The sequence below is a fragment of the Lithobates pipiens genome, unplaced genomic scaffold (genome assembly GCF_037356315.1).
Source record: "Lithobates pipiens isolate NorthernLeopardFrog02 unplaced genomic scaffold, aLitPip1_a1.2 Scaffold_19, whole genome shotgun sequence".
Lineage (NCBI taxonomy): Eukaryota > Metazoa > Chordata > Amphibia > Anura > Ranidae > Lithobates > Lithobates pipiens.
Genome location: NW_027507764.1, coordinates 433,764,621 through 433,791,416, shown reverse-complemented (window position 1 = coordinate 433,791,416; position 26,796 = coordinate 433,764,621). Strand labels below are relative to the sequence as shown.

General features: G+C 44.0%; 1 protein-coding gene across 1 annotated transcript in view; it reads right to left on the bottom strand.

Annotated features, from left to right (window-relative positions):
* MEP1B (meprin A subunit beta) overlaps positions 1-13,765 on the bottom strand; it is a 79,088-nt gene extending 65,323 nt beyond the window's left edge. Inside the window, exon 1 of the mRNA XM_077492620.1 lies at positions 13,657-13,765. Within this exon, the coding sequence (XP_077348746.1) occupies positions 13,657-13,734 (78 nt within the window). The 5' untranslated portion in view covers positions 13,735-13,765. The remainder of the gene's footprint in view (positions 1-13,656) is intronic.
* Between the last annotated feature and the right edge of the window lie 13,031 nt (positions 13,766-26,796).

Here is a 26,796-nt window from a genome sequence, read left to right as displayed (position 1 = left end):
GCCAGCGCACGCAAAAGCAGAATGCAGCATTTCTCGAAGCAAGGCCTGGAAGTGCTGCATTCTGACAGCCCTCTGCGACGGCGGTAACATTTCCGCCATTTTGTGTTTGTACCGGGGGTCTAAGTACGTTGCCACCCAGTACTGGTCCTTGACCCTCATGCTTTTTATACGGGGGTCCCTATTAAAACACTGGAGCATGAAGGCCCCCATTTGCACTAAAGTGGAAGCGGTGTGGTGGCCTGGCTCCTGCTCATCATCCAGGATAATGTCGTCCTCTTCATTCTCCTCTCCCCATCCTCGCACAACAGGGATCCCAGAAAGGTTTAAAGCATGCTCTTCTTGCTCCTGCTCATCCGCCCCGGCACCATCCTCCTCTGACTCCTCATCAGACTCCTGTTGTTGACTTGTCTCAGATAGAGTAGCCCCCCCTGGGAATTCATCCAGCATTGCGACTTCCTCATCTTCCCGCTCCTGCTCCTCCACAGCCTGATCAATGACACGACGCAATGCACGCTCCAGAAAGAAGGCATAAGGTACCATGTCACTGATGGCGCCATGGCTGCGACTGACCAGTTTGGTGATCTCCTCAAATGGCCGCAGAAGTCTGCATGTGTCGCGCATGAGCAGCCACTGGCGCGGTGAAAAAAAACCCAGCTCCCCAGAACCGTTTCTTTCGCAGAGTTCATACAGGTAGACGTTAACTGCACGTTTCTGCTGGAGCAGCCTATCAAGCATATAGAAGGTTGAGTTCCATCGCGTCGGGCAATCGCAAATAAGACGTCTGACCGGCAGATGGTGTCGCCGCTGAATGTCAGCAAGGCGAGCCATGGCCGTGTAAGATCTTCTGAAATGGGCCGAGATTTTCCTTGCCTGCCGCAAGATGTCCTGGACCCCAGGGTATTTGACAAGGAATCGCTGCACGACCAAGTTTAAGACGTGTGCCATGCACGGCACGTGCGTGATTTTGCCCTGTTTCAATGCGCTAAGCAGATTGGCACCGTTGTCACACACCACTTTACCAACTGTCAAATTGAGCGGTGTTAGCCACTCATCTGCCTGTGAACGCAAAGCTGAAAGGAGTGCCGGGCCAGTGTGGCTCTTTGCTTCCAGGCACAACAGACGCAGCACGGCATGGCAACGTCTCACCTGGCATGTGGAATAGGTTCTGGGGAGCTTGGGCGGTGCAGTGGAAGAGACGCTAGCAGCGGAAAAGGAGGAGGCAGCTGAGGAGGAGAGGGAGGAGGATGGAGTAGGAGGAGGAGAAGAAGAGTCAGGCCTGCATGCAATCCGTGGCGGTAAAACCAAATCTACACGGGTGCCACGGGTTACATGCTTGACGGCCGTCAGAAGGTTCACCCAGTGGGCAGTAAAACTGATATACCTTCCCTGCCCGTGTTTGCTAGACCACGTGTCTGTGGTCAGATGTATCTTGGCACCGACACTGTGTGCCAGAGATACATTCACTTGCCGCTGAACATGGCCATATAGCTCTGGGATGCCCTTCTCTGAGAAATACTTCCTTCCTGGGACCTTCCATTGTGGTGTTCCAATGGCCACAAATTTGCGAAAGGCCTCCGAGTCCACCAGTTTATATGGCAGTAGTTGGCGGGCTATGAGTTCTGACAAGCCAGCCGCCAACCGTTGGGCAAGAGGGTTATCCGGCGTCATCATTTTTTTACGCTCAAACATTAGGCCCACGGAAGCCTGCCTTTTTGCAGAAAAATGTGAGCTTGGCGTGATGGAAGGTGGAGTGGAGGACAATTGTGAGGAGAGAGGAGAAGGAGAAGTAGAAGACGAGGCTGGACGGTGAGAGCCTGCAGTGTGGCTTTGTGTGTTCCGTTGCTCCCACTGGGCTCGGTGATGGCTGCTCATGTGCCTTCTTAAGGCGGTCGTCCCTAGGTGAGTATTGGGCTTACCGCGACTAACGCGTTGACTGCAAAGATTGCAGATGGCAACGCTATTGTCAGCAGCGGACACGTTAAAAAAAGCCCACACTGCGGAGCCATGTGCCGGTGTCCTGGGAGCGCCAGATGTGACCGTACATGGTCGATGACTCGCTCCTGATACATTTGCAGTCTGCTTTGTCCCTGCTGTGCAATGTAAGTCATTGCTGCTTCTCCTCCCTATCTGCTGGTCCATATCTCCCTCTGAACTCCCCTCCTCTTCCTCTCTTGTGGGCACCCACGTGACATCACTAGACACGTCATCATCAACGTCACCTTCCCCACCGCTATAAGTAGAGTAGGCAGCAACACCGGGGACCAACCTCCTCCTTGGGCTGATCTGGGTACTGGCGTCAGACTGCTGAGTAGCGCTTGTTGCTACCTCCTCTTCCTGATCCAATACCAAGAGTGGCTGCGCATCAGAAATGTCCTCTTGATATGGATCGGAAAATAATTCCAGTGACTCAAGCGGAAGGTATGTGGTGGTGGTGGTGGTGGTCGTGTTGTTGGTGGTAGTGTCTTTGGGGGTGCACATAGCAGAGAGTGAAGAAGAGGGTGCAGATCGAGAGGATGAGGAGGGTGCAGAAGAGTAAGGCTGAGCGAGCCACTCAACCAAGTCTGGTGCATCCTTTAAAGTAATTGAACGCACCTTCTGCAACTTCCCACTTTGGCTCAAGCCTGTTGCTCCTGCCCTACCCCTACCACCCCTGCGGAAGGGCCTGCCTCTTCCTCTGCATGTCATTTTTTAAATGACCCTGTGACAAAACTCTTAGTCCCTATACCGCTGAAGGACTGCTGCAGTATAGGTGAGCGGTCAGCAGTGGTGCACGTCAACCCTATCTATTGTGGACCTATAGCGGTCCTTACAGAACAGCAGACTGTACCGCACTCAAGCCTATGTACCGTAGCACCCTATACCAAGTTACCAGTCCTTATAAGAACTTTTGTGGACCAAGCAGGTTGTGTATTAGTGTTTAGCAGACTGTACGTCAGTCCCTATACCGCTGAAGGACTGCTGCAGTATAGGGCAGCGGTCAGCAGTGGTGCACGTCAACCCTATCTATTGTGGACCGATAGCGGTCCTTACAGAACAGCAGACTGTACCGCACTCAAGCCTATGTACCGTAGCACCCTATACCAAGTTACCAGTCCTTATAAGAACTTTTGTGGACCAAGCAGGTTGTGTATTAGTGTTTAGCAGACTGTACGTCAGTCCCTATACCGCTGAAGGACTGCTGCAGTATAGGGCAGCGGTCAGCAGTGGTGCACGTCAACCCTATCTATTGTGGACCGATAGCGGTCCTTACAGAACAGCAGACTGTACCGCACTCAAGCCTATGTACCGTAGCACCCTATACCAAGTTACCAGTCCTTATAAGAACTTTTGTGGAACAAGCAGGTTGTGTGTTAGTGATTAGCAGACTGTACGTCAGTCCCTATACCGCTGAAGGACTGCTGCAGTATAGGTGAGCGGTCAGCAGTGGTGCACGTCAACCCTATCTATTGTGGACCGATAGCGGTCCTTACAGAACAGCAGACTGTACCGCACTCAAGCCTATGTACCGTAGCACCCTATACCAAGTTACCAGTCCTTATAAGAACTTTTGTGGACCAAGCAGGTTGTGTATTAGTGTTTAGCAGACTGTACGTCAGTCCCTATACCGCTGAAGGACTGCTGCAGTATAGGGCAGCGGTCAGCAGTGGTGCACGTCAACCCTATCTATTGTGGACCGATAGCGGTCCTTACAGAACAGCAGACTGTACCGCACTCAAGCCTATGTACCGTAGCACCCTATACCAAGTTACCAGTCCTTATAAGAACTTTTGTGGACCAAGCAGGTTGTGTGTTAGTGTTTAGCAGACTGTACGTCAGTCCCTATACCGCTGAAGGACTGCTGCAGTATAGGGCAGCGGTCAGCAGTGGTGCACGTCAACCCTATCTATTGTGGACCGATAGCGGTCCTTACAGAACAGCAGACTGTACCGCACTCAAGCCTATGTACCGTAGCACCCTATACCAAGTTACCAGTCCTTATAAGAACTTTTGTGGAACAAGCAGGTTGTGTGTTAGTGATTAGCAGACTGTACGTCAGTCCCTATACCGCTGAAGGACTGCTGCAGTATAGGTGAGCGGTCAGCAGTGGTGCACGTCAACCCTATCTATTGTGGACCGATAGCGGTCCTTACAGAACAGCAGACTGTACCGCACTCAAGCCTATGTACCGTAGCACCCTATACCAAGTTACCAGTCCTTATAAGAACTTTTGTGGACCAAGCAGGTTGTGTATTAGTGTTTAGCAGACTGTACGTCAGTCCCTATACCGCTGAAGGACTGCTGCAGTATAGGGCAGCGGTCAGCAGTGGTGCACGTCAACCCTATCTATTGTGGACCGATAGCGGTCCTTACAGAACAGCAGACTGTACCGCACTCAAGCCTATGTACCGTAGCACCCTATACCAAGTTACCAGTCCTTATAAGAACTTTTGTGGACCAAGCAGGTTGTGTATTAGTGTTTAGCAGACTGTACGTCAGTCCCTATACCGCTGAAGGACTGCTGCAGTATAGGGCAGCGGTCAGCAGTGGTGCACGTCAACCCTATCTATTGTGGACCGATAGCGGTCCTTACAGAACAGCAGACTGTACCGCACTCAAGCCTATGTACCGTAGCACCCTATACCAAGTTACCAGTCCTTATAAGAACTTTTGTGGAACAAGCAGGTTGTGTGTTAGTGATTAGCAGACTGTACGTCAGTCCCTATACCGCTGAAGGACTGCTGCAGTATAGGGCAGCGGTCAGCAGTGGTGCACGTCAACCCTATCTATTGTGGACCGATAGCGGTCCTTACAGAACAGCAGACTGTACCGCACTCAAGCCTATGTACCGTAGCACCCTATACCAAGTTACCAGTCCTTATAAGAACTTTTGTGGAACAAGCAGGTTGTGTGTTAGTGATTAGCAGACTGTACGTCAGTCCCTATACCGCTGAAGGACTGCTGCAGTATAGGTGAGCGGTCAGCAGTGGTGCACGTCAACCCTATCTATTGTGGACCGATAGCGGTCCTTACAGAACAGCAGACTGTACCGCACTCAAGCCTATGTACCGTAGCACCCTATACCAAGTTACCAGTCCTTATAAGAACTTTTGTGGACCAAGCAGGTTGTGTATTAGTGTTTAGCAGACTGTACGTCAGTCCCTATACCGCTGAAGGACTGCTGCAGTATAGGGCAGCGGTCAGCAGTGGTGCACGTCAACCCTATCTATTGTGGACCGATAGCGGTCCTTACAGAACAGCAGACTGTACCGCACTCAAGCCTATGTACCGTAGCACCCTATACCAAGTTACCAGTCCTTATAAGAACTTTTGTGGACCAAGCAGGTTGTGTATTAGTGTTTAGCAGACTGTACGTCAGTCCCTATACCGCTGAAGGACTGCTGCAGTATAGGGCAGCGGTCAGCAGTGGTGCACGTCAACCCTATCTATTGTGGACCGATAGCGGTCCTTACAGAACAGCAGACTGTACCGCACTCAAGCCTATGTACCGTAGCACCCTATACCAAGTTACCAGTCCTTATAAGAACTTTTGTGGACCAAGCAGGTTGTGTATTAGTGTTTAGCAGACTGTACGTCAGTCCCTATACCGCTGAAGGACTGCTGCAGTATAGGGCAGCGGTCAGCAGTGGTGCACGTCAACCCTATCTATTGTGGACTGATAGCGGTCCTTACAGAACAGCAGACTGTACCGCACTCAAGCCTATGTACCGTAGCACCCTATACCAAGTTACCAGTCCTTATAAGAACTTTTGTGGAACAAGCAGGTTGTGTGTTAGTGATTAGCAGACTGTACGTCAGTCCCTATACCGCTGAAGGACTGCTGCAGTATAGGTGAGCGGTCAGCAGTGGTGCACGTCAACCCTATCTATTGTGGACCGATAGCGGTCCTTACAGAACAGCAGACTGTACCGCACTCAAGCCTATGTACCGTAGCACCCTATACCAAGTTACCAGTCCTTATAAGAACTTTTGTGGACCAAGCAGGTTGTGTATTAGTGTTTAGCAGACTGTACGTCAGTCCCTATACCGCTGAAGGACTGCTGCAGTATAGGGCAGCGGTCAGCAGTGGTGCACGTCAACCCTATCTATTGTGGACCGATAGCGGTCCTTACAGAACAGCAGACTGTACCGCACTCAAGCCTATGTACCGTAGCACCCTATACCAAGTTACCAGTCCTTATAAGAACTTTTGTGGACCAAGCAGGTTGTGTGTTAGTGTTTAGCAGACTGTACGTCAGTCCCTATACCGCTGAAGGACTGCTGCAGTATAGGGCAGCGGTCAGCAGTGGTGCACGTCAACCCTATCTATTGTGGACCGATAGCGGTCCTTACAGAACAGCAGACTGTACCGCACTCAAGCCTATGTACCGTAGCACCCTATACCAAGTTACCAGTCCTTATAAGAACTTTTGTGGAACAAGCAGGTTGTGTGTTAGTGATTAGCAGACTGTACGTCAGTCCCTATACCGCTGAAGGACTGCTGCAGTATAGGTGAGCGGTCAGCAGTGGTGCACGTCAACCCTATCTATTGTGGACCGATAGCGGTCCTTACAGAACAGCAGACTGTACCGCACTCAAGCCTATGTACCGTAGCACCCTATACCAAGTTACCAGTCCTTATAAGAACTTTTGTGGACCAAGCAGGTTGTGTATTAGTGTTTAGCAGACTGTACGTCAGTCCCTATACCGCTGAAGGACTGCTGCAGTATAGGGCAGCGGTCAGCAGTGGTGCACGTCAACCCTATCTATTGTGGACCGATAGCGGTCCTTACAGAACAGCAGACTGTACCGCACTCAAGCCTATGTACCGTAGCACCCTATACCAAGTTACCAGTCCTTATAAGAACTTTTGTGGACCAAGCAGGTTGTGTATTAGTGTTTAGCAGACTGTACGTCAGTCCCTATACCGCTGAAGGACTGCTGCAGTATAGGGCAGCGGTCAGCAGTGGTGCACGTCAACCCTATCTATTGTGGACCGATAGCGGTCCTTACAGAACAGCAGACTGTACCGCACTCAAGCCTATGTACCGTAGCACCCTATACCAAGTTACCAGTCCTTATAAGAACTTTTGTGGAACAAGCAGGTTGTGTGTTAGTGATTAGCAGACTGTACGTCAGTCCCTATACCGCTGAAGGACTGCTGCAGTATAGGGCAGCGGTCAGCAGTGGTGCACGTCAACCCTATCTATTGTGGACCGATAGCGGTCCTTACAGAACAGCAGACTGTACCGCACTCAAGCCTATGTACCGTAGCACCCTATACCAAGTTACCAGTCCTTATAAGAACTTTTGTGGAACAAGTGAGTTGTGAATGTTTAGCAGACTGCAGCAGAAGGGCAGCAGTCAAGTATAATATCCTTTCTATATTTGGAAGAAAGAATATTATACATGTACAAGCCTATTACTGTACCACTGATACCAGTCCTGAAAAGAACCTTTGTGGAACTAATAATAACAGCAAGTCTTTAAAATTACCCTCACTGCCTGACAACACTGCTTCCTTCCTGTCCCTATACAAATTGGCAAAAAAAGAGAACGATTAGTGGTTACTGGAACAGCTCTTTTGTGGACCTTGATAGTAACAGCTAATGATGATGATGATGATGATGATGATGAAAGACTAATCTGGCTGTCCCTGTAGCATACACCGTCCTTTCCCTTTCTCTAAACTAACAAAAGACACTCAGGCTGCTGCAAGAATCAGCAGCACAGCAAACCTATCAACACCTAACACCTATACCAGTCCTGAAAAGAACTTTTGTGTACCAAATAGCTAGTGGTTTATCTCTCCCTACTCCACACAGGAACCTGTCCCTATCTTAACAGAAGAAAGAATGTAAAATGGCCACCGGATCGGGTGTATTTATAGGTTAGGGGGAATGTACAAGTGTCCATGTGCTGTCATGTCTCAATTGGCTGTCCTGTATCACATGATAAACGTGTCACCAAAGGTTAAAGTTCTTGTATACATTAAACACGTAAGTCCGCCGCGGCGAACGACGGAAAAAGGCGTTCGAACGTGCGGACCGCGAATGTCGGAAATTCGCCGCGAAACGACCGCCGGGCGAACCGTTCGGCCATCACTACTCGTGATAACACAGGAAGTGTAAATAGCACACAACACATCTTTTATTTTCTGTCATGATCAGCAAGTATGGTACTTTTTGCACATATTGGACAGATATTACAAAATGCTTGCATTGCATGCATTTTTTTTTGCATTATTTAACAGAAGGGAATAATTAAGAGAAATTCCTTGTTGGGGTTTACATAGACTTTAGGAATCAAGCATGCTTCCCTGTTACCCATCCTTATATTAAAGCATATTTAAACCCAAAATAAAATAATTAATATATGTCAGCTTAACAGTTTTGAGTTTTGGGGGCTGTTTGTTTTTTTAAGGCATTTTTCCTTCATTTTTACTTGGTGATGCTGTGAATAACACATTTTCTGTGCTAGGGTGACAACGCTCACCCATTCACCCTGGGCTGCTCTCTTGATTTGGACTACAAATACCTCTCCCTCTCCTCAATATCATAGGAAGGAAGTTTGTAATTCACAGACGTTGGCTGAGAAAGCTGATAAGTTTACTGGAAATTTCAGTTCAGCGTACAGGAAGTTCATAGAAAACCGATTTCTTTTAGAATCAACAGGTATTTACTGTACTTACAGAAAATGTATTGAGTCTGGAAAAACAAAACGAATGCAGCCTCCACAGATCAGGACGGATAAGTTGCAATGTATTACATTTTTGTTTTTTGGTCTGGATAATCTTTAATTTACTGATAAGAAAGGTTGCAATCCATATTTCCTTTTAGTAATCTACCATAATCACAAATGCCAGGACATGTTTTAATAATGCACTGAAGCCATTGACTTTGTGTTCTATACGAATGACAGAGAACTTTCTCAGAGGTGGGATAATGGGGTTGATTTGTTAAAGAATTAGAATACTCAAAGCAGTGAAGATGTGTATACTCTATTTGACAACTTATTGGGGAATTTTTTTTTATTTTATTTCCCCTTACATGATTAGCCATTCAATGTATAAACAAGTGATTAGCCAAAATGTATGTCCTCCTTTTTAATCCTTGGGGGTTTCTATGGAACTTTTGATTTTCCCAAGGGCTCTCATTCCTGATGAAAACAGTGGCAAGGCTCTTGGGAGGGGTTATGCAAATGCCCCCTGCCTTGAAAGTAGGGGGTAAGTCTGGCGGAGAGGACGTTTCCCAGCCTGTCTGAATTTACATACAGAGAACTCTAGGTAACACCTACATGCCATGCTGAGCCTCCATGATAAAAATAACAAATACAATAGTTGAAAAGGTGGGCCAGGGACTGTCTATCTATGGTGGAAGAACTAGATGATGCTGGACATTCGGCAGCCTGGAAATAAGGCAGGCTTTATCTGATCTACTGCAGTTTCTAATGCGTGCTGTGAGAAGCTCACAGTGTGCAGTGAAAAATGGACTAAGAAAACTTAGTAAAGAAGAGGAGCCTAAACAACTGTGCAAGACCAAATGTAACTCTTGGGTTCAGCCTTAAATTTGTAACATTCTGCTGTATACCAATGATTTCTAATAAAGGGTGAAACAACATATTGCTGCTGTGTACTGTGCTGCCATCCTAAGGATCAAGCTGTAGAGATCAGAGCTGTTGCTATGTGTGCTAAAGACTCAGAGCTGCAGAGATGGGAACTGTGCCAAGGTACTGACTGTACAGAGAAGTTCAGTGGCCTACCAATATAGGACACAGCCTAAAGATTAAGGTTTTACAGGTCGCTGCGGAGTTGCAGAATTGAAAGGGAGGCCCAGGGCCTTGTGGGCTGCTTTTTTCTAACCCCATCCAGCCACTAATATCACAGAGGCCATCATCCTTCCTGTTAGAGGTCATGCAGCGTAGCTGAAATCTGCATCCTCATAATTTGGGGCATCTGCGCCTGGAGAAACATTGTCAGAATCCCTGTATAGTGAGAGGGATATTGGCCACCATTATGTGTTCTTTGGTGCCATTTTCTGAGCCTGTGCCACTGAGAGAGGGATACTGCCCAGGAGGGACTGTGTGGTTACTCTGTGGAGTACACATATTATCTGTTGAGAGAGTGAGTACTTCACCAAGATAAAAAAGCCCCAAATGCCAGCACGATTGTAGCTAAATTTTCCACTAGACAATGGTATAGATCAAGCCTGAAATTGATAAATATGCTATTCTCCTAAGTCAATTGTCTTTTGTCCTGTGATCTGACATTAATGGTGCCAATATTTGATATTATGCTAACCTTTGGTTTTTTACATTTGCCTACCCCAACCTTGCTTTTTGAGCTTATTCTTGTCTCAGTAAACCCCATTCCACTGTTAACTGGTATTCCGGTGATTGTCAGGTCCAGGTATAGGGCTGGTCATCACTGGGAGCGTCAGAAGGTTCCATTGAACCATCGGCTCTTTTGGGGGTAGCACAACACTTTTACAGCTTACTTCTATAGGCTGTCAAATCAGTTGATGTCATGTAAACCCAATAACTATATAAAACGTTTCAGGTATTATATAAACCAGAATATAAACGTATTCATACAGCGACCATCCAGAGAAATACAGAAAAAGTTTATTAATACAACGTTTAGTTATTCATTTGTATTAGTCAGGCTGAAAAAAGTCCATCAAGTTCAACCAAAAAACAAAACAAAAAAAAAACCAGTTAATCCAGAGGAAGACAAAAACCCCCAGGAAAGCATGCTCCAATTTGCTACAGCAGGGGAAAAAATTCCTTCCTGATTTCCGAGAGGCAATCAGATTTTCCCTGGATCATCTTTACCTATAAATGTTAGTACCCAGTTATATTGTGTACAAGTAGGAAAGAATCCAGGCCTTTTTTAAAGCAATCGACTGAGCTAGCCAGAACCACCTTTTGAGGGAGTCTATTCCACATTTTCATAGCTCTTACTGTGAAGAAACCTTTCCGTATTTGGAAATTAAATCTTTTTCCCTCGAGACGTAAAGAGTGCCTCCTAGTCCTCTGTGATGACCCTAAAGTGAATAACTCAACACCAAGTTCATGAAATGGACCACTTATGTATTTGTACATGTTGATCATATCCCCCTTTAATCTCCTCAAATTTTTCCTCATAGCTGAGCTCCTCCATGCCTCTTATCAGTTTGATTGCCCTTCTCTGCACTTTCTCCAGTTCCCTGATATCCTTTTTGAGAACTGGTGCCCAAAACTGAGCTGCATATTCCAGATGAGGTCTTATTAATGATACACTTCAATTCTTTCACTGGTTTGTTCACATGGTAATTCTTACAACTACTTAAGACTAAAGACTAAGCGAACTACTTGTAGCTTCACTAAATGCAATTAGGTAGCATTGTTTCTACATATGATCAAAAATCAAACTAGCACTTTGAAAGCATGTTTTTTTTAAATATTAACCACTTGCCTCCCGCCCTATTACAAATTGACGGTGGCAAAGTGGTTTCATAATCCTGATCGGACGTCATATGACGTGATCAGGATTATGAGCCGCTGTGCGCCCCCGGGGGCGCGCATCGCGGCGATCGTTGTTGCGGGGTGTCAGTCTGACACCCGGCAACTACGATCTCGGTAAAGAGTCTCAGACGGAGACTCTTTACCACGTGATCAGCCGTGTCCAATCACGGCTGATCACAGTGTAAATAGGAAGAGCCGGTGATCGGCTTTTCCTCACTCGCGTCTGTCAGACGCGAGTAGAGGAGAGCCGATCAGCTGCTCCTCTGACAGGGGGGGTCTGTGCTGATCGATTATCAGCACAGCCCCCCCGAGGATGTCCACACTGGACCACCAGGGATGCCACCAGACCACCAGGGATGCTAAGCAAAAGGTAATCCTCCCTAGACCACCAGGGATGCCAGTCAGCTCAATGGATGCCAATCAGTGCCCATAATGGATGCCAATCAGTGCCCACAATGGGCATCACTGATTGGCATGCATTATTGTTTGGCACTGATTGGCATCCATTAGTACAGTATAACACCAATGCTGCCTATGAGTGCCCACCTGTGCCGCCTATCAGTGCCCACCTGTGCCGCTTATCAGTGCCCACCTGTGCCGCCTATCAGTGCCCACCTGTGCCGCCTATCAGTGCCCACCCATGCCCACCCATGCCCATCTGTGCTGCCTATCCATGCCCATCTGTGCCGCCTATCCATGCCCATCTGTGCCGCCCATCCATGCCAATCCGTGCCAGCTATCAGTGCCAATTTGTGCCACCTATCAGTGTCCATCTGTGTCGCCCATCCGTGTCGCCCGTCAGTGCCACCTATCAGTGTCCATCAATGCCACCTCATCAGTGCCACTTCATTGGTGCCACATCATTGGTGCCCATCAGTGCCGCCTTATCAGTGCCCATCAGTGTAGCCCCATCAGTGCCCATCAGTGAAGGAGAAAACGTACTTATTTACAAAGTTTTGAAACTGAAACAAAAAAACATTTTTTTTTCAAAATTTTCGGTATTTTTTTATTTGTAGCGCAAAAAATAAAAACCGTAGAGGTGATCAAATACCACCAAAAGAAAGCTCTATTTGTGGGAAAAAAATGATAAAAATATCATTTGGGTACAGTGTAGCATGACCGCGCAATTGTCATTCAAAGTGCGACAGCGCTGAAAGCTCAAAATTGGTCTGGGCAGGAAGGTGTTTAAGTGCCCGGTATTGAAGTGGTTAAAGTCCAAATCTGAATCAGTATGAACATTCTACCTAATTTGCTGTGATGTCCATATGTCCATACACAGGTATGAGTATATATATATACCATGCCCAGTCCTAAACCTCTACCAGCAGATTATGAACAGATTGCTTTATATCATATAAAAAAAACCTTTAAAGGATAAGTTCACCTTTTGTAACATGTTCATGTTACGCCCATATTCAGGGTGTAACGTGTAACATGATAACATATGTACCCCGTTTTTGACAGCTAGTGGGGCAGCTAGTGTGGGATCTTCTCCCCCAGCTAGCTGTCACAATCTAAAAAAGACATGGCCATGCGGGGCTTCACCAACCCGGTCATGTGAATGTGAAAACCACAAAGTCTGGCATCCTTTGCAACTGTCGGCTTGTAGTTCTCAATAAACTACCATGGTACTGTTGAGCGCTGTGGTCGTTTATTGATCTTCCTGTCACAGTGTTACTGCCTGCACGTATCAGAAGTACGGGCAGACAGGTACACAGACCATCTGCAGGACCATGGCATTACACCCACCATCTGCTGATCATGGGTGCAATGCTTTACAGGTCCCCAAAAAAAAATTATAAATGCATATTTTTTCCCTGCAAATTTTTTTTTTGTAAAGGTGAACTTATCCTTTAAGACCACCCATATACATAAAGGTCCAGGTCAAACGAACTAATGTCATAGAGGCCATCATGGGAAATCCCTACATTACAACAAATGTGCAACAATCTCTGATTAGCCTGATTCTGTTTATAAAGTTCACTTATATTTTATTAAATAGATCACATGAGATGCTGAGATTTTAAAACAGTTCAATTTGGTTTAAGTAAAATTGCTGGAAACTATAATGCCTTTGGCTGTGATATGTTTGATTATTAAATGTGTTGCTTGCTACAGGTTGATTGGTAACTTATTTTATCTATGTGAATAAAGAGAAACAGTTATTTAACTTACCAGGCCAATGGCAGAATAAACAAGGAGCAAACACAGCGGAACAGTACGTAACTCCATGGCAGCTCTCCTGCTGTGCATTTCCTAGTGGAGAGTGGTATCTGTTCAGCGTTTCCCTTAATATAACTAAGATTTTATCATAATTTTGTACTTTGTCCCATTATATGACTATGTCTGTTACAGTTTACCCATCTCAATAGACCCTTGGACTTCACTACGCTATATACTAGCAATTTGTGTTATGGTTCTTAAAGCTAGTTTAGGAAAAGTTTTACTTTGAAACATAAAAATGTAAATTGCTGTAGAGTTGTGTTATCACTATTTGTAAATTCATTTTTATAGAGATATAACCTAAGATGCAAGGAAGATCAGCAGGTCAATTTAGGATTGAGGTCAAATAGTGCTTGAATATTTGGTAGCCTTCTAATGTCATTAAGCCAAAGATATCCTTTGCAATCTGGTACAATCTACTTTAGTTCTACCAATGGGTAAGCTGTATGAGGGCCTATCTCTTCAGATACAAATCGAATGGTTTTATTAGGTAGAACCTGACATTTTATAGTTGTGTCAACTCTAGAGGAGATTGTACAGAAATTGTGTGATCAACTATACCTAACTTAGATACTAGTACTAGTTTGAAGGAATGGGTGTCTTCAAATTAATGTAACTTTTCTTAACCGACCTGTCTATAGGCTGTTATAGTAAAATAGCCATCTGTCATCAGTGCCACGTATAAGTGCCATCTGTCATCAGTGCCACGTGTCATCAGTGCCACATAGTGCCATCTGTCATCAGTGCCACGTATTAGTGCCATCTGTCATCAGTGCCACGTATCAGTGCCATTTGTCATCAGTGCCACCTGTCAGTGTCACGTGCCATCTGTTGTCAGTGTCACGTGTCATCAATGCCACTTATCAGTGCCATCTGTCATCAGTGTCACGCGTCATCGGTGCCATGTATTAGTGCCATCTGTCATCGGTGGCACGTATTAGTGCCACGTATTAGTGCCATCTGTCATCAGTGCCACGTATTAGTGCCACGTGTCTTCAGTGCCACGTATTAGTGCCACGTGTCATCAGTGCCACGTATAAGTGCCACGTGTCATCACATGCCACATATTAGTGCCATCTGTCATCAGTGCCACATATTAGTGCCATCTGTCATCAGTGCCACGTGTCATCAGTGCCACGTATAAGTGTCATCATTGCCATGTATCAGTGCCATCTGTCATCAGTGTCACGTGTCATTGTCCTGGTGCTTCAAAAGTGTAATAAATAGTCAACAAGTTAGATAATGTGTAATTTATGTTCCTAGAACACATGATGGCGCATGTGGTATTGTAATACTCAGGAGGAGTAGCAGAATTTTTTGGGGGGTGTCATTTGTGGTATACACATGCCATGTGAGAGAAATAACCTATTACAATGACAATTTTGTGGAGAAAAAAAAATGAAAAATCTTAATTTTGCAAAGAATTGTGGGAAAAAAATAACAACATCAAAAAGCTCACTATGCCTCTTACTAAATACCTTGGAATGTCTATTTTCCAAAAAGGGGTCATTTGGGGGGTATTTGTACTTTCCTGACTTGTTCGGGTCACAAGAAGCGAGATAGGCCACCAGTACATCAGATGTGATCAATTTTGTGCGATTCGCACCACACCTTGTAGACTCTCTAACTTTCACAAAGACCAAATAATATCCACTAATTTGGGTTATTTTTACCAAAGATATGTAGCAGTATAAATTGTGGCCAAAATTTATGAAGAAAAATTAATAATTTGCATAATTCTGTCACAGAAACAAAGAAATATGTGTTTTTTTTCAAAATTTTCGGTCTTTTTTAATTTATAGCGCAAAAAATAAAAACCCCAGAGGTGATCAAATACCACCAAAAGAAAGCTCTATTTGTGGGGAAAAAAGGACAAAAAATTAATTTGGGTACAGTGTTGCATGACTGAGTAATTGTCATTCAAAGTGTGAGAGCACCGAAAGCTGAAAATTGGTCTGGGCAGGAAGGGTGTTTAAGTGCCCAGTAAGCAAGTGGTTAAATAACCTGTTTGTATTGTTTTAATGTTGTCTGCGTAAAAAATTTAAATAAAAAAAGGATCTGATTCAAAAAAGAAAACACATCAGAATAGCTATATTGTGACTATCCACTAAGGTTTTAGTGTCTCAAAAGGACAATTTGTCAGGACAACAAGAAATTGTACAAAGAAAGAAAGTGTGGTTGCGCAATCATTGGTAGGTATATCCGGAAGGTATATAATAAAAAAAATATTGAGGAAACGATTAGGAAGGTGCATGATAGATCGGGATTAGCCATAGTATGATAAGAAGAAAGGAAATGAAGAGAACAAAAACATTTGTCTGGCACTAGTCCTAGACTATAACATCCAACATAAAAAGAGCTTTTTATTAATGAACATTGAACTTTTCAGAAAATTGTTTTACCTGACAGAACTAATATTATTACTGAGAAAGCACCAGTTTTGAGAGAAAAAATAGGTCAATAAATAGTTGCTACCCCAGAAAAAAAAAAAAATATATATATATATATTTTATATTTTTATATATTTTATAAGGAGAAGTTTTTTTTATTATGTGGCAGAAATTCTGCATGTGGGTATGATCAACATAATGAAGAAAAGGAGAGGGAATTTAGGCTAGCTAATACAGATAGAGATGATAAAAATAAAATACTTTATCTTACGTGACAACTAATATGTTTATTATAATATTAAGAGAGTCTTCAAAATACAAAGTAAATATTAATATTAATGTCTGTTAACAATTTTCTTTACACCACAATGAGCATCTTGGTGGTCTGCAGGTTTTGGGTGTTAACATTTTTTGTAAACATTGCAGAGATTCTAATTCAAAATGAATCTTGGCTAAAAAAAAAAAAAAAAGAAGCAAAATGGATTTATGAGATCAATGAGGTTATTTACGAAAGGCAAATCCACTTTGCACTGCAAGTGCACTTGGAAGTGCAGTCGCTCTAAATCTAAGGGGTAGACCTGAAATGAGGGGAAGCTCTGCTGATTTTATCATCCAATCATGTGCAAGCTGAAATGCTGTTTTTTAAAAATTTTCCTTGCATGTCCCCCTCGGATTTACATCGACTGCACTTCCAAGTGCACATGCAGTGCAAAGTGGATTTTCTTTTAGTAAATAACTCCCAAGACTTTGACGTGAATTGTTTTATAAGTGTAGTGCCCTCCTAGGTAGGTGCTAGAGTGAGTGTATATTGTTTTTGGTTTCTCTGCGTAACAGGGAGACACCTAGGCAAATTGATGTGCTGTCATCTTAACAGAGGCTGTGTTTTTTTTAGCAGGGTCTGCTCAATGTGCTCTGGCGCTGCTCATGCTGTCTTGAGAAGTTTTACACTGGTCTAAGAGCTATGGAATGTACTGTACTGGTGGAAACCATGCAGATGAGAACATAAATGTTCATACAGCCCTAGCCAATTAGAAGGAGATGTGCCCCAATGCATGCTGGCTGACTGTATTTAAATTTGATGAGCACATGTGCTCCGGGTCTTCCTCTAGAGAAAGAGGTCTGGTTGGGGAGGGGGTATGCTGCCATGCGGTCTCAGGTGGGTGACCTGAGGACCTGAAACATTGAAGCTGCAACCCATGATTTTTGTGAGAGCTGACTGGTGGACGATGTCAACGGATCTTGTTTGGTACTACTGAGGAAGGCTGCCACTGGTGCTTCAGGAGCCTTGTGAGTACAGACCTTAGGACCTCTCCACTCCGATCCCTAGGACTGCTAGAGCCCCCTCTTGGTGCTAGGGTGTAAGCTAAAGAAGACACTGGCTAGTGACCTGAAAAGGAAAAGTTCACTTCTGCTACAAAGGGACTTATTTATTCTGTACAGCTGCTGTATGGTCCTACTGATAATCTGCTACACAGTTCTATTGAGAAAGTTGTCCTCATCTGTGAATAGTTCATTTAGAGTATCCCTCTAAATCCCTTCTTCTATCCAAGTTCTCCATATAAAACACAAAAAAGCATATCCCCTAGACTGGTCATTGGAGATAACAAGTGGAAGAGTGTGTGCACCTGGCTGTGTAAAATACCCTGGGACTGACTGCAGATTAATCAGTGGGAGACCCAGGCACAAATATTCAAGCGGCTCCTGCAGGGGTAGCGCTACATAAGTAAAGGTATTATCTAGTGCATTCCAATGGGCAATAAATAAATATAAAAGAGCTAAGGTTAAACCTGGGTGGCTAAACCATAACGTGAAAAGTCATATTAAAGAGAAAAAAAATGGCCTTTAACCACTTCAATACTGGGCAGTTATACACATTCCTGCCCAGACCAATTTTCAGCTTTCAGTGCTGTTGCATTTTGAATGACAATTGCACGGTCATGCTACACTGTACCCAAACTAAATTTTTATCATTTTGTTCCCACAAATAGAGCTTTCTTTTGGTGGTATTTGATCACCTCCGGGATTTTTATTTTCTGCTAAACAAATAAAAAAACACAGAAAATCTTGAAAAAAATAGTATTTTTTTTCCTGTTACAAAACTTTGTAAATAAGTACATTTTCTCCTTCACTGATGGGCACTGATGAGGCTGCACTGACAGGCACGGATAAGGTGGCACTGATGGGCACCTATGAGGTGGCACCGATGGGACACTTATAGGCAGCACTGATGAGTACACATAGGTGGCACTGATGGGCACTGAAAGGCAACACTGATAGGCGGCACAGATAGCCACGGATAGGCGGCACGGATGGGCATGGATGAGCACTAATAGGTGGCACTGATGTACACTAATGGATGGTACTGATGGGCATCACTGATTTGCAGGCATCCATTGTGGGCACTGATTGGCATACTTGGTGATGACTATTTGAGGGCATCCCTGGTGGTCCTGGTGGCGCCCCTGGTGGTCCAGTGTGGGCATCCTCAGGGGGGGCTGCACTGATAATAAATCAGCACAGACCCCTCCTGTCAGAGGAGCAGCCGATCGGCTCTCCTTTACTCGCGCTTGACAGATGCGAGTGAGGAAAAGCCAATCAACGCCTCTTCCTGTTTACACTGTGGTCAGCCGTGATTGGACACAGCTGATCATGTGGTAAAGAGTGTCCATCAAAGACTCTTTACCTAGATCGGAGTTACAAGACTGACACACTGCAACAACAATCGCCGCGATGCGCGACTTCGAGGGCAAGCAGCGGCTTGTTATCCTGAAAGATGTCATATGATGTCCGGTCAGGATAACACAACCACTTTGCTGACATCATTTTGCTATATGGTTTGTGGCAAGTGGTTAAAGAATATAATGCTGAGGGTTCATTGTGAATGTAGGAACATAATAAGGGCAGCTAAACAAGACTGTAAGAGGCACACAGTGGAGGAGAGTAAAAAATAATCTCAAGAAATCTTTTCAATTTATTAACAGTAAAAAAGTGAGGTCAGAGCATATTAGCCACATAAAGGATAACAAAGGGAATTTGGTTACAAATGACAAGGAGAAGGCAACTGCACTAAATCCATCATAGTTTCTACACAGGAAAAGGAGGGGTATAACAACCATGACTGTATTGTTAGTAACACGTCACAGGATCTACCCTTGTGGCTAACAGAAATCCAAAAAGAATATGAAAGTTTAACACAAATAAATCACCAGGATCGGATGGCTTACACCCCAAGATCCTCAAAGAACTCAGTCAGGTTATAGCCAAACCGCTATTCCTAAAGGGGTTGTAAAGGTAATTTTTTTATTTTCTACATAGGTTCCTTTAAGCTAGTACATTGTTGGTTCGCTTACCTTTTCCTTTGATTTCCCTTCTAAATGTTTTTTTTCTTTGTCTGAATATCTCACTTCCTGTTTCTCCTCAGTAAACTTCTCACCATCATCCGAGCTGGTGGTTAGTCAGCCAGAACAGCTTACTGAACAGCTTACTGAGGAGGAACAGGAAGTGAGAAATTCAGACAAAGAAAACAAAGAAAAAAAAACATTTAGAAGGGAAATCGAAGGAAAATATAAGTGAACCAACAATGCACTACCTTAAAGGAACCTATTTAGAAAATAAAAAATTTACCTTTACAACCCCTTAATCTTTATAGAATGCATACTGACAGGAATGGTACCAGCTGATTGGAGAAAAGCCCACATAGTACCAATATTTTAAAAAGGACAGAGATATACTCCTGGAAACTACAGGCCTGTCAGTCTAACATCGATAGTATGTAATCTATTGGAGGGGATTTTAAGGGACTATATTCAAGAATTTGCTGATGAAAACTGTCTCATGAGTAGTAATCAGCATTGATTTACTATAGGTCGTTCTTGCTAAATCAACCTATTATCATTCCATAGAGAAGTGAGCTGCCATCTAGATAAAGGTAGGCCTAGGGATGTGGTGTATCTGGATTTTGAAAAATCTTTTAATACAGTCGCCCCCATAGACGCTTAATGTACTGTAGCGGTACCCCCATAGGGGATGCTAAGTTATGTGGCCCACCTGCCACCCTGCCCAGACCGGCATTACCTTCTCAGTCACCTTAAGACATTGAACAGTCCATGTGTTTGTTTTTGTTTGTTTTATTGAGGGAATTTAACTTGGATGGGGTAAAGGAAATATGGGATGCCCGGTGAATTGTATATCAATCAATTAGTGGATTGCATATCAATCAAAATGGTGAATTGTATTTCAATCAATTGGGACAACTATGTATACTTCTCTGTACATGTTACTACTTCAGTCTCCTCCAGCACTTTTCTTGCTTGCAGACTATTCCTCTTCTTTCCTCCTGCACAATTCTTAATCCTCAGGACCAGCTAGCACATGCAAGGTTAGACACTGGCTCAGCCAGGGCTCAACAAATCGCCCTTTACAGGCAGGGACTGTGGGCCCCCTATAGTGTAGGAGAAATTAAAAGTAGTGATAGCTGTCCTACTGATGGACTACTGCTCCCAGTCAGCCCTCTTCAGGCCCTGCCAGCCCTAATGGCCTCAGCTGCCCAACTCCACTGCCCCTGACATTGTAGTCCCCACTACTGGCTCTGCACTCATCTCTGACTGTTTCCTCTCAGTCATGCCTCCCCAGTCCTCCTGACTGCACATTTTACTCACCAGCCCTCCTGGCTGCAACTGGTGGTTCCCTCCTGAAGATCGCCCTGCAGTACTAGCTCCTGCTGTCCTTCCTTGCTCCACTTGTGCCTTCTGTCCAGAACCTTCACCCTTTCTTGAAGGGCTCCATCCTGCACCTGAGCCCCAGGCCCAAGGTCACCTCCCAGACTGGGGAGCTCCCTCCAAGGCCCCAACAGCCTAGTATTCCATGTCCAGTTCTTCCATCCGACAACTCCTCCCCAGCTGGGCTGACCCTGTATATTTAAGGAAACCTGTCCCCTGCCAATCCAGGTTGGGGATTGGTCACGGCTCCTTAGAACACCACAGGCAGCTCCACCTCTCCTCTCCTCCTCTCCTTCTAGAATCCTCTAGAAGAAGGCGGGAGGTCTCAGTGACGCTGCCTGTGAGTAACCAGCTGCTACTCTCGGAGCTATTCCCAGCCCACATAAACCAAAACAAACCTAAATGTACCTACTCTACAGAACAAAAATTCTATTCTAGCATCTACCTAAGTAGAGGGTGCTTACATTACAAACTTATGTCTGTATGCATGGACCATAGGGTTTGTTTTCGGATAGGAAACTGGTTACAGGAGCGTGTCCAAAGGGTGGTGATAAATAACCTGTAATCTGGTCTGTTGTGGTAAATGGGGTCCTCCAAGGCTCTGTCTTGGGACAAATTATTTGAAATGTATTCATAAATAATATATAAAAAGCTCAATCTCAGTGTCTGCTGACGATACAAACATAAGCAGGGCAACAACCTCACAGCAAGATATAGATGACCATTGACCTGAATAAAATAATGAGGTGTGCAACTACACCAAATGAGGTTTAATGTTGGAAAAATTAAAATTATGCACTTGGGGGCTAAAAATAAAAATGTAAGTTACTTGTTTGAGGGAAAACCTCTGGGTGAATCCAGGATGGAGATGGATCTGGGGGTCCTAGCAGAAGACAAGCTGAGCAATAGCATGCACTGTAAAACTGCAGCAAGCAAAGCAAGCAGAATATTAGCATGCATTAAAAAGGTAATTTACTCCAAAGATAAAACGATAACCCTGTCACTGTATAAAACTCTGGTTCAGCTACATCTGGAGTATTCTGTCCAGTTCTGGTCACCATTCCTCAGATATGATGTGCTAGAACTGGAGAGAGTCCAGAGAAGGGTGAAAAAGTTAATAATGGAACTAGAGGGCCTCAAGTATGAGGAGTGACTACAAGCACTAAACGTATTCTTCCTGGAGAAGAGACGTTTGAGAGGAGATATGATAGCGATATACAAACATCTCAATAGTGATCCCAGCATAGAAAGAAAACGACTTAGTCTCAGGGAGTGTAGAAAGACACGGGGCCACACAATGAGATTGGAGAAGTGGTTTAACCTTAAGCTGCATGGGGGTTCACTGTCAGGGTAGCAAGGATGTGGAACTCCGTTGCACAATCGGTGGTGTTAACAGGAAGTATTGGTAGTTTTAAAATACTCTTGGACGTGCATCTTAGTGAACACAATATACAAGGATATGGGAAGTGGTGTAGTGGTTATCACTTTTGCCTAGCAGCAAAAAGGGTCACTGGTTAGAATCCCAACCATGACACTACCTGCCTGAAGTTTGCATGCCTGTGTGGATTCCCTCCGGTTACTTTGGTTTCCTTCCACACTTCAAAGACATGCTGGTGGGAAAAATGGGAAGAGTTTAGGTCCTCAGCAAATTTATTTAAATATGAAGGGAATGAAACACCCTAACACAGATTTTTGAGGGGAGTGGGGAGGATTGAGCTGTGTTTTTTTTTGGGGGGGGGGGGGTGGAGATGTGGTTGTTGAGAATGAATGGTAGGAAGATAACGTAAGTGATCCGATGTATGATAATAGAATATTGAGATTGTTTTAATGTATAGAACACTTTGAAAGATTCTATAAAGCAGTGAATATGTATTTGTATTGAATGGAAAAATAATAAAAAAAGAGATTGAAAACAAAGAGATGCTGGTGGGTTAATTGGCTTCTGTCTAAATTGGCCCTAGTATGTGTATGTATGTGTGTGAGCTAGGGACCATGGGCGTCTGCAGGTAGGGGCAAGGGGGGTCAAATGACCCCCCCTGGAATCAGGGTCGGATCTTAAATTCAGCACAGTTGCGTCGCTATCGGGGTGTGGGCAGCCCGCACCTGGTTGCCACCCACCAGTGGGGTGACACTATCAAGGTGCTGCCAAGCCCCCCCATCAGTGTAGTGTGACTTCTTTTGCCTACTCAGTACAGCAGAGAACTCGGCGGCGCTGGACGGAGCAAGCTGCGGGCTGTCAGAGGTTTCCTCCGCTTGCACCCCTTTCTTCTGTCAAGGAGAAGTAACGGCAGCTCTCACCAGGTCCCCGCCCAGCTTCCTGCCCACTCCATTCCTTCCTTATTGGCCATAACTGAGGGCCAATCAAAGGAGACTAGGTAGAGGAGAGCATCATGGGACATGTAGTCCCAAAGATTGGTGGCCCTATTTTCCACAGGGAGGAGGCTACAGCTCAATCAAGAGAGAGATTGAGAGACTGCAGCCTGGAAAAAGCTAAGGGAGAGAGTGCTACAGGACAAAGAATGAGTGTGCTGGGCGGAAGCCAGAGAGAGAGCCACGCTGCCCAGCACCACCAGAGAGAGAGCCACACTGCCCAGCGCCATCAGAGAGAGCCACGCTGCCCAGCACCATCAGAGAGAAACACTGAGCCCCTACCAGGGTACAGACTTGCTACACTACTGACCAGAGTTGGCCCCGGGGAACCCAGAGTGAGCGATCGTCCAGCTGGAGGGATCACTGCTGTGGTTTTGCTGGGTCTGGTAAGAGGGCCTGTTGGCCATTATCCATTACTTATCCTAGGGACTGTACTACATCTGTAGTCTCTGACCATGATAATGACATTGTTGAAAAGGGGCAGGGCATCGGTGACCCTAAAATGATGCCCCCCCCTGAAAAAAGTTCTGCGGACGCCCATGCTAGGGACCTTAGATTGTAAGCTCCTTGAGGGCAGGGACTGATGTGAATGTACAATATATGTAAAGCTCTGCATAAATTGACGGTGCTGTATAAGTACCTGAAATAATATTAACGTGAACACACACACACAAACCCACACTGGATGGACTAGTGTCTTTATTCAGTCACTTGACCTCCAGAAGGTTTTATCCCTTTCATGACCAGAGCATTTTTTGCTATTCAGCACTGTGCTACTTTAACTGCGTGGTCATGCAACACTGTACCCAAATTAAATTTGTATAATTTTTTTCACACAAGTATAGCTGTCTTTTCGTATTTGATCACTGGGTTTTTTTTATTTTTGGTATATAAATGTAAAAAAAGACCAAACATTCTGTGAAAAAAAATAATTTTTTACTTTCTGCTACATTACATATCTAAAAAAAAAAGGATTTATTAACTTAGGCCAAAATGTATTCTGATACATATCTTTGGTAAAAAAAAAAATCCCAATAAGTGTATACTTACAGCAGGTCCTGGCTGAGAATCATTAGCAGGGACTTGCTGACAGGCTCCTGCTGCGCACCCTAAATGCAAAAGTAGGCAGGGGCATAAGGGTATGTCGCTTTGCGTACACCGGCGTCTGCCCGTCCGCAGTACATTCTCTCCTACAGCTCTATGTTCTGCACAGGCTATGTACAGCACAGTCATGATGTCAACACTGTTATATCATATCTGGGTTTTGTTATGTCATTTGGTACACACAAAGTAGATTTATATCTGGTGTGAATATTGAGGAATATTTTTAAATTAATGTTTTTGTGCCGAAATTCAGTTTTAAAATCCCAGTGTCCAATACAAGCAATATTGTAAGCAATGTTCAATAGGTAATGCTATAACATGCCTTTTAAATTGCCTTATCACACTGATCAGCTTTTCTTCCGGGGTTTTGCCTTACAAAAAGAGGAAGAAAAATGCATGACCATTAAATCCTATGAAGTTCTTCTCACCAGTCCATTGTGGGTCAGTTGCATTTTTAAAAGTCCCGCATGCTGCATTTTTTGGCGTGTTAAAAAACACACCAAAAAGGCACCTCCCATTGAAATTAATAGAAAACACATCAAAAACCCAACAAAACTGCATTAAAAACACACCTGTGTTGCGTTTTTGGTGTGTTTTTTTTTTAGTCAGATGTCATTTTTTCGCAGGTGCAGGTTGATGTCAGGCAAACACAAAGCACACTGGAAAATGCAGATTTTTTTTTGTCCGCATTTTTGCAACAGAGTGGTGTGAAAGCAGCCGAAATTATAAAATAGAAACAGCTGTGCCTAATTAAACTGGTAAGTGTAGCTAAAAAAATGTCTCTTGAGGACATCTGTTTGGGATGAAACATGTTGGGCATTACTGCATGTCACGTCACTTTTAGTTGTGGCTTCCGGGTCTATAGAACCCACACTTGCTTCAAAGATAGCAGTGTGAAGCTTCATATACAGGAACAAGCTTTTATCTCTTAGTGCCAGGAGTGCGTGGCACTGGATTATGTGTCCTGAGTGGAGGTACTGCCAAATTTATTATCAAACATACTCTTCCAAAGGTTCTGGTTCTCTTTTTTACAAGTGCGATATTCTGTTTGAGATGCCTGGTGGGGTTCGGGTCCAAAAGTACTTGCATTTTTGTTGCTGTACTGTAGACATTTGCTTGACTTTGTGACTGTTTACTGTTAGCATTTTTGTCCCCTTGTAGGTGTGTTGATGAAATTAATGTGTAAAAATATACTAAAGCGCTGATGTGAATAAATATTACAATATGTGAGAAATAAATATTAAAAGATAACTAAATAATATAGCGGCAATTATATATATGCGAACTGGTACACAAAAAAAAATGTTTTAAATTAATAATTGCGCTAATATTAACCTACTAATATTAAACAGTCTACCACCAGATTAAGTGAATAATTATGAACATATAGTGAACCATACAAAATATAGGAAATTCCTTCTGTGTAATAAAGCAAACCTTTGCCACAAGTAAAAGAATATCACATTCCACTGTGTACAAACCAAAGTCTCTGCCCTATAATAAGGCTTACCTACAGGTACAGTAAATATCTCCTACACATTTAGGAGATATTTACTTTAGATGCAGCCAGAGACATCACCTGCAAATGCGCGCTGAAGGAACGGCATACCCATGCTGTCCCTTCAGTGTTGTACCATAAATAGCGACTCCCATCTGCATGTGAGGGAGTGACATCATTGCTGGCATGGCCAATCAGATAGCTGAAGCCTGTGAACCTGGAAAGAGGACTGGGTGAAGATGGAAACGCCTTCAACGGTGACGGAATGATGCTGGAGGGCTTACAAGGAAAATCCTTTTCTTGGGAATACTTGCCTGAAAACGGATGTGTTTTGGATGCGGTTTACTACGGTTTACTACTACCGATTTAAGTTGTCCATACATTATACAGTTTTCTTGTTCAATTTCCTTTAGATTTACCTTCAACTGTGTACAATGTAAAAATTTAAAAACAAAATATTTTATTACAAAAATATATAAAAATTTATAGACCAATGATCATGCCTAAAAAGGTCACACTAATAACTCTCTCAAAACTGGACTATTGTTATCAAAAGAAAAATATATGGAGATGGCCTTTAGTCCAGGCTACCAGGAAGATAGTTTAATAGTCAGTCCTTATGCATCAGGTTTGTGGATTTTGCTGGGCTAAAAGAAAGTGAAATGAACAAAGTATATTACAAATGCAATCAAATTTACCGATTTACTGAAATAATGAACCATGGTAATGTAGTATTTATTAAAGCATAGACTTCAGCCAAAATCCTTTTTTTTTTTTAAGTTGAGGGCAAAGTGGGTTAGAAGAAGAACCTCTGTCGTGATTTATTGTTGTCTGTATGGTTGTTAAAGAGATCTCCCCTCTCACCATCTTCTAGTGCAGGGGTCTCCAAACTATGGCCCTCCAGTTGTTCAGGAACTTCAATTGCCATCATGCCTAGCCATGTTTGTGATTGTCAGAGTTTTACAATGCCTCATGAGATGTGTAGTTCTGCAACAGCTGGAGGGCCATAGTT